Source organism: Artibeus jamaicensis, unplaced genomic scaffold, assembly GCF_021234435.1.
Source record: "Artibeus jamaicensis isolate MK-2021 breed Jamaican fruit bat unplaced genomic scaffold, CSHL_Jam_final scaffold_1964, whole genome shotgun sequence".
Lineage (NCBI taxonomy): Eukaryota > Metazoa > Chordata > Mammalia > Chiroptera > Phyllostomidae > Artibeus > Artibeus jamaicensis.
In genome coordinates, this window is record NW_026522030.1 from 72,835,421 (window position 1) to 72,848,944 (window position 13,524).

Consider the following 13,524-nt stretch of genomic DNA (forward strand, 5'->3'; position numbering starts at 1 on the left):
ACATTGAAATAAAGAACAAATTGACAGTAACCAGAAAGAAGGGGGAGAAGGTTAATGGGGAAAAATAGAGGAAGGTCCATCAAGGAACATGTATAAAGGACACAAGGACAAAGCCAAAGGGGGCAGGTTCAAGGGTGAGAGGAGGGGATGGGTGGGATGGGCGGGGTGTATAGTGGGGTGAAAATGGAGACAACTGTACTTGAACAACAATAATTTTAAAAAAATTAAAAACATTATTAAAACGAAAATAAGACCTGGTCTCTCTCTTCAAGAGAGAAAGACCTGCATCACAAAATCCTCAGTGTCCATCAGCCAGAGGAAAGAGGACCTCTGGGCACCTCCAAGGAGGAGAGGTCAGCAAAGTTGAACTTCCTCCTTACTAAGGCCATGGCTGTGTGTGTGGTGGAGACAGTACTGGCTCTGGATTCTGACAGCTGTGCTGCTCTCAAGCTGTATGATATCAGTCAATTCACATCTGAAAAATCAATTTTCTTTTCCATTTTTTATTAATAAACACTTAAGTTGTTTACGTATCTTAGCTATTGTAAATAATGCAATTGAAATTGTAACATGGGAGTGCAGATATCGCTTCAATACTGTTTTGTTTTCTTTGGGTATATACCCAGAAGTGGAAATGCTGGATCATATAATAATTCTATTTTTAATTTTTTTATTTTTAATTGTTTGAGGAACCTCCACACTGTTTTCCACAGTGGCTACACCAATTTACATTCCTAACATAGTGCACAAATGTCCCCTTTTCTTCATATTCTCCATTTGTTATTTCTTGTCTTTTGGATAATAGCTATTCTAACCGGTGTGAGGTGATATCTCATTGTGGTTTTGATTTACATTTTCCTGATAATGAGTGATGTGTGGGTAAAGAAGATGATATATATATATATATATCTCCACAGAAGATGTGAGATTGTGTGTGTGTATATAATATTAAGTCATGAGAAGAAAATCCTGCCATTTGCAACAACATGGGTGGAATTTGAGGACTTTACACTGAATGAGATAAGTCAGACAGGGAAAGACAAATACTACATGATGTCACATAGAGGGAAAATTTTAAAAAGGCCAAAATTTCAAAAACATAGGGTAAAATGATGGTTTCCAAGAGCTAGAAAATGGGGAAATAGGAGAAAAATAGTTTCTAGAAACTTAATGCGTAGTACAGTGAATGTGGACAATACTGTATTATAATCATCAAATTTGCTAGGAGACTAGATCTTAATTGTTTCCACAACAAAAATGAAATTATAATTACGTGATGTGATAGAGGTGCTAACTATCACTACACTGGCAATCATATTATAATATATAATTTTGTCAAATCAACATGTTGCACACCTTAAATTTACATGACATATATTTCAAGTATATTTCACTTTAAAAAATCAACTTCTTTATGGGAAAAATGAGAGAACAATGGCTCTCATGCATCTGTGTGTGACAATAAGTAAGAATTGCCCGTGGAATCCCTGGCAGACTGGGACATTCTCTCTCCCTTCTCCACACACACCTATCTGCTGGCATTCTCACCCTTCCCAAACCAACAAATGTCCTTCCCCATGCTCCTGGTTACAGGAATGACCAGATGAATAGAAGATGGGTCTAAGAGGAAAAATAAGAAATAAATTTTTTTAACTTTTAAAATTATTTTATTTTATTTTGCACTGGCTTGTGTGGCTCAGTGGATTGAGTACTGGCCTGTGAACCAAAGGGTTGCCAGTTCAATTCCCGTCAGGGCATATCCCTGGGTTGCAGGCCTGGCCCCAGTAGGGGGTGAGCAAGAGGCAACCACACTGATGTTTCTCTCCATTTCTCCCTCCCTTCCTCTCTCTAAAATAAATAAATAAAATCATTTGAAAATTATTTTATTTTATTAAAAAATTTTTTATTGTACATTTTCTATTGCCATTTAGTCCCCTTTTATCCCCTCCCACCTGCAATCAACATATTGTTGTTTGTGTCCATGAATCTTTTTCCTTTTTGCTCAATCCAAAAGTGTTTTTTAATCTTTATAGAATACTTAAAGCTGCTTTCAGTTCCAGGGAATGAAGTTTCTTCTTACTCAGAGCATTTACATATCTCTCCAAATGGGAAGGTCTTGCCCCCTCTCTAATGCAGGTGTCAGTCTGTTATTATAAATATAATATAAAGAAAATATCCTATGTTATTCTATATTATAAGTAATTCTATATTAAATTATATTTTGTATTATATTATATATTATTATATGTTACAAAACATTGTAACCCTATAAAATAGAATTACTGTTATATGTGATAAATACAAAATAATAAAGAAGTGTTATTTATGTTCTTTTCTCAAATCCTTTCTTACCTGATCCTATGGCTGCCCTTGGAAATCCCAGTTTAAGGGAATCACTGAGACTTTGTGGGGGGGAGCGAACATCCAGGTCCTTTCCAATTTCCAGGCAGGGCCAAAGCTCTTCTCTGAGTAGGCATTCAGCAACAGGCAGAGGGGGATCTGTTTTGCAGCCCTTTGTGTCTACCTGCCTGCCAGAGCAACTAAGATTTGGGAAGTGGTCTGTGTTTGAGTAAACATCTTTGAGTATTAAACATGTGTGCTTTCCTGGGATACACACATGCATGTCAAATAAGCTTGTTTGGGGTGTGAGCATTTTCAAAAGTGATGAGAATTTACAGAGGAAAGAGCCATCTGTTTTGAAGATGGACAGACATCGGTTCAAATTCCCACTCTTTCATATTCAATTATGAGGCAATGGGCAAATTCTTTCAGTTTTCTCATCACAACAGTGTGTGTAAAGTTACCCATCTCTGAGTTGTAGTGAGGATAAAATGCCTATTTCACACTATGTGCTCAATAAACCCTAAAGGTTATTGTCATTCTGTAAGGAAGGGTGGAAAGAGTATAACATTTGTTGAGTGCATAATTGCTATTTGCACACACTATGCATTTTACACACACATGCAACTATGAAGTAACTGTTAAAGAATAATTTTTTCAACAAATTAAAATCATGACTTTCATACAAATGTAAAAAAAATATTTCAAGTAACCCCTGTGCACAGGTGGAAGAGCTAGCCAATATTCTGAAGAACAGAGTGAACAGCCAATGGAATCCTAGCATATACGAAGGTTGGAGGCCAAAATAGTAGAGAATATTGAAAAACAGATGGTAAGGAGATTGCATTGGGACAGTAAGGTCCCTGGGAACAGCTTGGGGACCAGGGCTGCTGCAGTGCCAGGTGCTGTGCATGCTGCAGGATCCTTGGATTAAAGCCAAATCAACAGCTCATTCCCCTGCCAAATAGAGAGGACAGAGTGCCACCAGATGGATCTGCATGCTTCAGGTTACTGGGGGGAATAAAGATGAAGTGGGAGATGCACAAGGGTGGTGTTCACCCTCTGGGACTATGGACACTGGTTGGGTTATTAGCAAAGCAACTGGGGAGCCCAGTGACACCCAGAGAAAAAAGAAGAGTTGGGCCATGATGGACTTGACCTGGATAGTCTCCAGTCTCATTGGAAAGTTGGACTGTGTGAAAGGCTTGGCACTTGTTAAGAAAGGCAAGCTTGAACAGGAGGATTTCATAAAAAAAAGGCTCTCAGTTGCTGTTTAGGCAACTCTACCATAGTGGCTGCCCCTGCTGCTGTCGAAACCATGGCCATGCTCCTGTCCCCATACAGCATGGCTGGATAGCTAAGAAGAAGGAGGAGGTGCCTCCAGCAGAGGAGAGCAGCAGAGCTCAGGGAGTCAGCAATCCCCACAAAGCCTTAACTCAGTAGGGGTGCTAAACTATCCTGAAGAGACTTTGAGAGTGCCTTGCACCTAGGACAGCAAAGAGGGAGAAGGTGGTGTGTAAGTTGCCTTTAATTAGAGCACCTCAAGGAAGGTACAACTGGTGGATTGAAGATGCCAGCCTGGCACAGATGGGCAGTAGGGGCCAGCAGAGCATGGAGGACCTGGGATGGACACTGGGCAACTGTGAAGATGGTGGCCCAGACCTGGCCCCCATTGTCTCACAGCCATAGGAAGGGATAAAAGAGAAGCCCAACCCCTCTTAGCATGCAGCATTCAGGAATACTTGTTGGGTTTAAAGTCAGCAGGAGGCTTTTTTCTTTCTTTTTTTTCTCCTCAAGTAAGACAATAAGACCTAGTGCTGTGAAAGGTCCAGAGACAGACCCAAAGAGGAATCACAAGGCTATCTTCAACAACTGAGAAACTGAGACAAATTTCACTTAGCTATTTCAGAGAACTTGCATGTTATTGTTTATCTGTATTATTTTTTCATTATTTTTACTTCTTTTATTTTATTAGTATTTTTATTTCTCTTTTTTATATTCAGTTTTCTTCATTTTATTTGTGTTTAATTTCATTGTTTGACTGGTTTTCCTTGTTCTCTCTTTCATGATGTATTTTAATGTTCTTCCTTTCACTTCACTTGTGTTCCAATAACACACTACTCTAGGTTGTATACTTCCTGTTCTTCTTATTCAGATCATATAGTTTCTGTCATATGATTGTTGTTCCAGTACTATTGCAAATAATTGTTGTTCCATACAATGGTAAATACTGCACAGCGCCCCTCCTGGATCTTGGCGCATTTCACTGTCTTCTGGAGCTGTATCACTGTTGCGGTTAACTCTAGTCTCTCATGCATTATGCCTACTTTCTATAATTTACTCTCATTATATCTCATAATCTGGCCTCTCATAATCTCTCTCTTTTCTGGATTCAGCTCACAATCCTTCCCCCCTCTAACAAGAGTTTTATGTCTTTTCCACCTTTTATAAAAAGTGGCTAGTTGGGTAAAATATCATGGTTAACACTATACTTATCCAAAGGATAGCCTATCTCTTCTTTCCGTGTTGGGTCTTTAAATTCCATAGAATATACTCCCTCTGTCTTAATCCATTTTGCCTTTTCCCTCCAACTGATCACATTCAAGAGTAGGTGGGAGCTACTTGTGAACACCAATATACCTGCTGAAAGAGAGAACCCACCAAGAAGGCAACAACAGATAATAAAAGAAGATGGCAGAGGAGTGAGTGAAAACCACACTAACCTCCACCCAGGACCAATCTGGAATTACACCTAAATGGTGGAGAAATTACCAGATCAAACAACTGAACAATAGTGAGAGAAAAGCCTCATAACCTCCGACAGACAGAAGAACCACCTTGACAAAACCTGTCCACACCAGCACAACAGCAAAAATATGTGGTTGGTGGAGGGACCTTCAGTCAAGCAGCTGGAGGGAAGGACCCACCAAAGAAAGACCCAACCAAAATTAAAACCCAAAGACATCCAGAGAGCCAACATAAATGACAGCACAAGAGCAGCAAGTTCAGGAGATCAAGGAGACTGCACCACTGAGTTTCACAGCTCTCCTAACATAGAAATTTACACCACAAACCCGGAGAGTCAAAACAGATCAATTTAAGAAGCAGAGGCTAACAAGAAGAATTTCACACAAACAATGGGAAGACAAAGAAATAATCCCCAAATGAAAGGAAGGGAGGAAGCCTCAGAAAAAATGCTAAATGAAAAAAGACAAGTCAACTATCAGATATTGAGTTCAAAGCAATGGTTATAAGGAAGCTCAATGAGATCAATGAGAATTAGCAAAAACTACAGGGAAACTATTGATGAAGACTCTGGCCCACGGGTCTGTGCGTTGTGAAAGTAGTGAACAAATTCACACAGACTGCAGAAGTCCTGTGGAGAAAAAGAAATGGCATGGCCACTCTCTGAGACAGAGAGCGCCTTGGCCACTAGCTCAAGAGGAGAGTGCCTCAACCCTTGCCTGGAAAGGTTTTTATTGCTTTCCAGTCAAATTACATCAAAGAAGGTTTTCATTAATTATCTTTAGGTTTACTTTAAGTGATTACTTCTTACAGATAACCAAAAAGAAAAAATGTTGCAAGTGCAAGGGGACGATAAAAATGATTGATTTGGTTACATTCCATCCTTGAGAGGCTTAGCACAGACTTTAGGGAGTTGCTTCAGAGATATACATTAAACATTTTTCAGCCTTAACTCAGAATGAGAGAATTTTAGCAAAAGCAAGTCTCATAGCAGCCTAGGTACAATGCAGGCCTGATTCCTCAAGGAAAAACCTATCTGTGTATCTGTGGGTGTGGGTACTGTGTGCCAGACCTTGCTCTGCACTGGCTTTTCCAAGTGGGGCTGGGCTACATTCCCCACACCACATGGAATGGTTCCCTATAAACTATATCAACATGGAAAAGAAAATAGATACTATCGACAAGAGCCAAAAGGAAATTAAGATTACAATTTCTGAATTGAAGAACACAGTAGAAGGACTCAAAATCAGCTTAGATGAAGCAGAGGATTGAATCAGTGAACTGGATGACAAGGTAGAAAAAAACAGCCAGAAAGAGCAAGAAAAGAAAAAAAGACTAAAAAAGAGTGAAAAGGTGTTAATAGAACTGCAGGACAACATGAAACAAAATAATATCTGTATAACAGGGGTCCTAGAAGGAGAAGAAGAACAACAACAGATACAAAACCTGTTTGAAAAAGTAATGATGGAAAACTTCCCTAATTTGATGAGAGAAAAAGTCACGCAAACCCAGGAAACACCTCAGCAATCAAGAGGAACCCAAACAGGCCCACTCCAAGACACATCATAATTAAAATACAAAAATTCCAAGACAAAGACAGAACCTTAAAAGCAGCAAGGAAGAAACAGGAAGTAACAAACAAAGGAGTCCCAATAAGACTAGCAGCTGACTTCTCAATGGAAACTCTGCAAGCCAGAAAGGAATGGCAAGAAATATTCCAAGTAATGAAAATCAAAGAGAGAGAGAGCACCTTGGCCACTCGCTCAAGACAACTCTATCCAGTAAGGTTCTCAATTAAAAAGGAAGGCCAAATAACAAGTTTCCCAGACAAAAGAAGGTTGAAAGAATACACCTCCACCAAACCAGCACTCCAAGATATGCCAAAAGGACTGCTTGAAGAAAAGGAAGAAAAAGAGTGAGAGAGAAAGGAACACAGGTAGAAAGTAAAATGGCAATGAATAAGTACCTATCAATAATAACCTTAAATGTAAATGGATTAAATGCTCCAATCAAAAGACATAGAATAGCTGAATGGATAAGAACTCATGACCCATACATAGGCTGGCTACAAGAGACCCACCTCAGAACAAAACACCCACACAGATACTGAAGTGTTGGAAAAAATATTCCAAGCAAACAGACAGGAAAAAAACAACCAGGGTAGCAATACTCATATCAGACAAAATAGACTTCAAAAAAAAAAGGGCCATAAAAAGAGACCCAGAAGGTCACTTCATAATAGTCAGGGGAAGAATCCACCAAGAAGACATAAACATTGTAAATATATATGCACCCAACATAGGACCACCCAAATATATAAGGAAAATCTTGGAGGACTTCAAGAAATATATTGAGCCCTGGCTGGTGTAGCTCAGTGGATTGAGCATGGGCCCATGAACCAAAGTATTACAGTTCAATTCCCAGCCAGGGCACATGCCTGGGTTGCAGGCCAGTTCCCAGCAGGGGTCAGTTCCCAGCAGGGGAAGCACAAGAAGCAACCATACATTGGTATTTCTCTACGTCTTTCCTTCCCTTCTCTTCTAAAGATAAATAAATAAAATCTAAGAAAAAATAAAATTAAATTAAATTAAAAAAAAAGAAAGATATTGACAGCAACACAATTATAGTAGGGGATTTTAAAACCCCAATGTCAAAAATGAACAGATCTTCCAAACAAAATACCAACAAGGATATTGAGGTATTGAACAATGCCCTAGATCAAATGGACTTAACTGATATATATAGAACTATCATCCCAAAGAAGCAAAATACATTTTCTTCTCTAATTCACATGGAACATTTTCAAATATAAATCACATTGATAGGACACAAAAGAAGCTGCAACAAAATTCAAGAAAATTGAAATCATATCAAACATTTTCTCCGACCACAAGAGACTGAAATAGAAACCAATCTCAAGGAGAAAACTCAAAAACACTCAAACTCATGGAGATTGGATAGCATGCAATTAAACAATGAATGGGTTCAAGAATGAATGAGATCAAGAAAGAAATAAAAAAGCCTCTGAAAACACATGAAAATGAACTCACAAGTCAAACCTCATGGGACACAGTGAAGACAGTCCTGAGAGAGAAGTTCATAGGAATACAAATCTATCTAAAAAAGACAGAAAATTTTCAAATAAACAACCTAACCCTACACCTACAAGATCTGGAAGAACAACAAGAAAGACAACTCAGAGCCAGTACAAGGAAGGAAATAACCAAGATCAGAGCAGAAATGAATGATATAGAGACTAAAGGACCAATTCTAAGAATCAATAAATACAAGAACTGGTTCTTTAAAAAGATAAAGAAAATTGACAAGCCTTTAAGCAGACTCATCAAGAAAAAAGAGAGAGGACCCAAATAAACACAATCAGAAATGAAAGGGGAGAAATTATAACTGATACCACAGAAATACAAAGGACTGTAAGATATTACTATGAAGAACTATATGCCGAGAAATTTGAAAACCTAGGTGAAACAGACAAATTTCTAGAAAAAACATAACCTTCCAAAACTGAATGAAGAAGAAACGGATAGTCTGAGGAGACCAGTAAAGGCTGACAAAAATCAAAGCAGTAATCAAGAAACTTCCCGCACACAAAAGCCCTAGACCTGATGGTTTCACTGGAGAATTCTACAAAGCATTAAAGGAAGAGCTAACCCCTATTCTTCACAGACAATTCCAAAAAAATCCAAGAAGATGGAAGACTCCCAAACTCTTTTTATGAAGTCACAATAATCCTAATCCCCAAAACAGAAAAAGACACAAGAATGAATGAAAACTACAGACCAGTATTGCTGCTGAACATAGATGCTGAAATCCTCAGCAAAATATTGGCAAACTGCATCCAGCAATATTGAAAAGATCATACATCATGATCAAATAGTTTTCATCCCAGGGATGCAAGGATGGTACAGTATTCACAAATCAATTAACATAATATATCACACAAACAAAAGGAAAAAATCACATAATCATATCAATAGATGTGGAAAAAGCATTTGATAAGGTACAGCACCCATTTATAATAAAAACACTCAGCAAAGTGGGAATAGAGGGAACATGATAAAGCTTTATTATGTCCTTCAACATAATAAAGGACAAAAACAGGAAACCTAGAGCCAACATCATACTCAATGGGCAAAAACTAAAAGCTTTCCCACTAAGATAAGGAAGAAGATAAGGATATCAGTTTTCAGCACTTCTATTCGACATAGTATTGGTAGTCCTAAGCACAGCAATCAGACAAGAAAAGAAAATAAAAAGCATCCAAATTTGAAAGGAGGGAGGGAAACTGTCATTGTTTGTAGATGACATGATTGTGTACATAGAAAATTCTATAGACTCCACCAAAAGAAGAATCAACCTAATAAGTGAATTTGGCAAAACAGCAGGATACAAAGTTTCAGAAATCAAAGGCAGTTTTGTATACCAACAATGAAATATCAGAAACAGAAATGAGAAAAAATCCCATTTCATATAGCAACAAGAAAAATAAAGAACCTAGGAATAAACCTAATCAAAGAGATAAAAGACCTAGACTACACAATATTGAAGAAAGAAATTAAGGAAAACACAAGTGAAATCATGTACCATTTCATGGATTGAAAGAACTGACATCATCAAAATGTCCATTCTACCCAAAGCAATATACAGATTCAATGCAATCCCTGTTAAAGTACCAATGGCATACTTCACAGACATAGAACAAACACTTCAAAAGTGTATATGGAACCATAAACCACCCCGAATAGCTGTAGCAATCTTGAGAAAGAAGAGAAAAGTAGGAGGGACCACAATACCTGATATCAAACTGTATTACAAGGCCACTGTAATCAAAACAGCCTGGTACTGGCATAAGAACAGACACATAGGCCAATGGAACAGAATAGACAGCCAAGAAATAAACCCAAGTCTCTATGGTCAATTAATATTTGACAAATGGGGCAGCAGCATAAAATACAGTAAAAATAGCCTCTTCAACAAATGGTGTTGGGAGAACCAGAGAGTTACATGCAAAAGGCAACTCGAGCACCAACTTACACTATACACAAAAATAAATTCAATGTGCATAAAAGACTTAAATATAACTCATGATACCATAAAAGTCCTAGAGAAAAACAACTGCAGGAAATTTTCAGACACTTCACGCAGCAACATTTTCACTAATGTATCTCCAAAAACAAGGAACATAAAAGAAAGAATAAACAAATGATACCTCATCAAATTAAAATTCTTTAGCATGGCTAAAGAAAATAGCATTAAAATGAAAAGAGGACCATTTTATGGGAAAATGTATTTGCTAATGATACCTCAGACAAGGGTTTGATCTGCAAAATATATAAAAAACTCACAGGACTCCACTCTAAGAAGACAAGCAACCCAGTTAAAAAGTTGGCAAAAGACCTAAACAGATACTTCTCCAAGGAGGACATACAGAGGGCCCAGAAACATGAAAAGATGCTCAGCATCACTAGTCATTAGAAAGATGCAAATTAAAACTGCAATGAGAAAACACTTCACACTGGTCAGAATGGCCATCATAAACAAATTAACAAACAAATGTTGGAGAGGAGAGAAAAAAAAAGGAACCCTAGTGCACTGTTAGTGGGAATGCAGACTGGTGCAGCCACTGTGAAAAACAGTATGGAATTTCCTCAGAAAACTAGAAATAGAATTGCCTTTTGACCCAGCAATTCCACTGCTGGGATTATATCCTAAGAATCCTGAAACACCAATTCAAGAGAACCTATGCACCCCAATGTTCATAACAGCACAATTTATAATCACCAAGTACTAGAAGCAACCTAAGTGCCCCTTAATAAATGAGTGGATAAAAAAACTGGTACATTTACACAATGGAATTCTATGCAACAAGAAGAAAGATGGAGCACCTACCCTTTGTGACCATATGGATGGAACTGAAGAGGATTATGCTAAGTGAAACAAGCCAGGCAGTGAAAGACAAATGCCATATGATCTCACCTATAAGTGGAAACTAATCAACAAAGCAAACAAGCAAGCAAAATGCAACCAGAGATATTGAAATGAAGAACAAACTGACAGTAACCAGAAGGGTGGTGGGAGGGGATAATGGGGGACAAAGGGGGAAGGGTTTTCAGGAACAACTATAAAGGACACATGGACAAAAAGCCAAGTGGGGCTGGGATCAGGGGAGGGAGGTAGAGATGGCTGGAGTTGGGGGAAGTGGTGGGGGAAAATGCAGACAATTGTAGAGAACAGCAATAAAAATGTCAAATATCTTATTAAACATAATTAATGAGGCAACTAGTAAGATAATTCAACTGATTCAAAGGAGAATTCAAGAAAAAACACACATAATAGGCAATCAAGAATACTGAGATGAATTTACAAGTATTTGAAAAATTGGTTGATATTTATGGGGATATTAACTACATTCCATTGGTCAAGATTTATTTAAATTTCTATGTTCAAGAATGATTTGAGCTACCATATTATTTTCTATATTTTAAGTTGTAAACTAGCTCAAAGATAATAAAACTGGCCAGCTCTTATAATAATCAGACAACATGGAAGTATTACTAGACATTTTTTTTGTTCATTTCAAAATTTTTGCAATATTTTCTGACATAACTATTATTATTCCCATTTACAATTGAGGAAATAGACTCATAGTGAATATGTGAGTTGAGTTGTCTACAGCCACAAAAAATGTAAATGGCAATGTCTTGGTTCGAACTCATCTTTCACCACTCTGAAATTAGAATGGCTTTATTTGAAGGGCTGGGATTTGTTTTTTGCTCTGTTTGTTTGTTTTTTAGGGGATGAATAATCAATACATCCGTCGGGAAGTCTTTTGCTGTGAAACGTGTCATGAGCTCAAAAGCTTCTGGGAAAAAGAAATTAGCAAACAGACTTGTTACCGGGAACTGGAAGAAGATCGTCAGGGAAGGAGCGCCCTGAAAAAGTATGTGGGTTCTTTCTCTGCTACTTTTAAAGAGTAGATTTTCCCAGAAATAGGCCAGATGTGAAGGTGGGAAGACTAAATTGTTTTTATTACCCATTCATCTAAAAATGAGGTCTCAGGGGTTGCAGGGTCACCACATGCCATGCAGAGCCACAGAGGTAGCACCAGGTTTTGAGCAAGTGGCAGAACACAGAACAAAAGGGAAAGTCTAAGCCAGAGCCTTTAATGAGGTTTCCATGGGTAAGGCAAGGAAGAAGTGGTTAAACAGTTTAAGACTGGCTAGTCTGAATAATTCTAGAGGGCATTAGTCTGTAGATGTGGTCCCTAGTTGCCTGGTACCTGGCTCTAGAATGATTTAGAACAGCGGAAATATGATTTTATGTATGACAGATAAGGAAGTGGTTCAGAGAACAGATGCAGGATTAGTTTAGATGATAGCAGTCAAGCATTTTGTTCTCTGTCAGAAAGGGCAACCCTGAGAAAGGCAGTCTTTCTGTGGCCAGCAAGATTTAAGATGCTAGAGCATTCAAGGTTTAAGATGCTAGAGATTCAAGGTTTAAGATGCTAGAACATTATAAAATACAGAAAGTTAAAGACATGACTAATTCATCTATTTATTCAGTCTTACCACAATTTATACCAGGGTTTCTCAACCTCAGCATATTTGACAGTTAGGGCCAGTAACTCTTTGTTGTGGGGGGCAATCCTGTGCTTTTTAAGGTGTTCAGCAGTATCCCTCAAAACATTAGATGCCAGTAGGACTGCCTTGTCCCACTGTGGCAACCAAAGATATCTCCTAACATTAACAAATGCCTCTGGAAGGCAAAGTTCCCTTAACTGAGCACCAATGACTTTTAGATAAAGATGAGCATTTTTATGTAAATAAAAATGAGGTCCTGTCACTTATAATACCTTGATGAACTAAAAAATTCTTCTTCATTCCACCTCTGTTGCAATCCCCAGCAAATGAAGTAATATTAAATTTCAGGATTAGATCAATATATATGTGTAAGTATGAAAGATTATACATCTGGAATGATAATTATGATATTGGGGGAAGGCTAATGTGGTCTTTTCCTCATTGACAAATGAACTTGTTCTAGCCAAAGGATTCTGCTCAGAAGAGAACATTTACTTATATGACAAGACATGTGTCACATGTGTCAACAATGCTCTGACTAAAAGGGCTAGCTCCTGCTCTCACATGTGCAGAGCCTTAGAGCAGACAGATCAACTCACTTTTTCAAGGACTTCCTGGGATTTTCCATCTCTAAAATACAAACAGCCCAGCCAGGCTGTCTGCCAAAATGTCCACTCAAGTGGGAGCTGAATGTTCTGCTAGTCAGCATGGCACTGTGTCTCCATGTTTCTGAGCATGCTGAGCTGAAAATATGTGTAATTCACATGTGTTGAATCAACATTAAACTTCTAAAAACCTTTCTTAAGCCTCTAAGGGGAAATAGCATCTTTTTATACCCAGA

At 38.1% G+C, this 13,524-nt stretch overlaps 1 protein-coding gene across 1 annotated transcript in view; it reads left to right on the plus strand.

Moving 5' to 3' along the window:
* FAM240B (family with sequence similarity 240 member B) overlaps positions 1-13,524 on the plus strand; it is a 42,506-nt gene that overhangs the window by 14,254 nt on the left and 14,728 nt on the right. The window contains exon 2 of the mRNA XM_037128700.2: positions 11,898-12,043. Coding sequence (XP_036984595.1) covers positions 11,901-12,043 — 143 coding nt within the window. The 5' untranslated portion in view covers positions 11,898-11,900. The remainder of the gene's footprint in view (positions 1-11,897; positions 12,044-13,524) is intronic.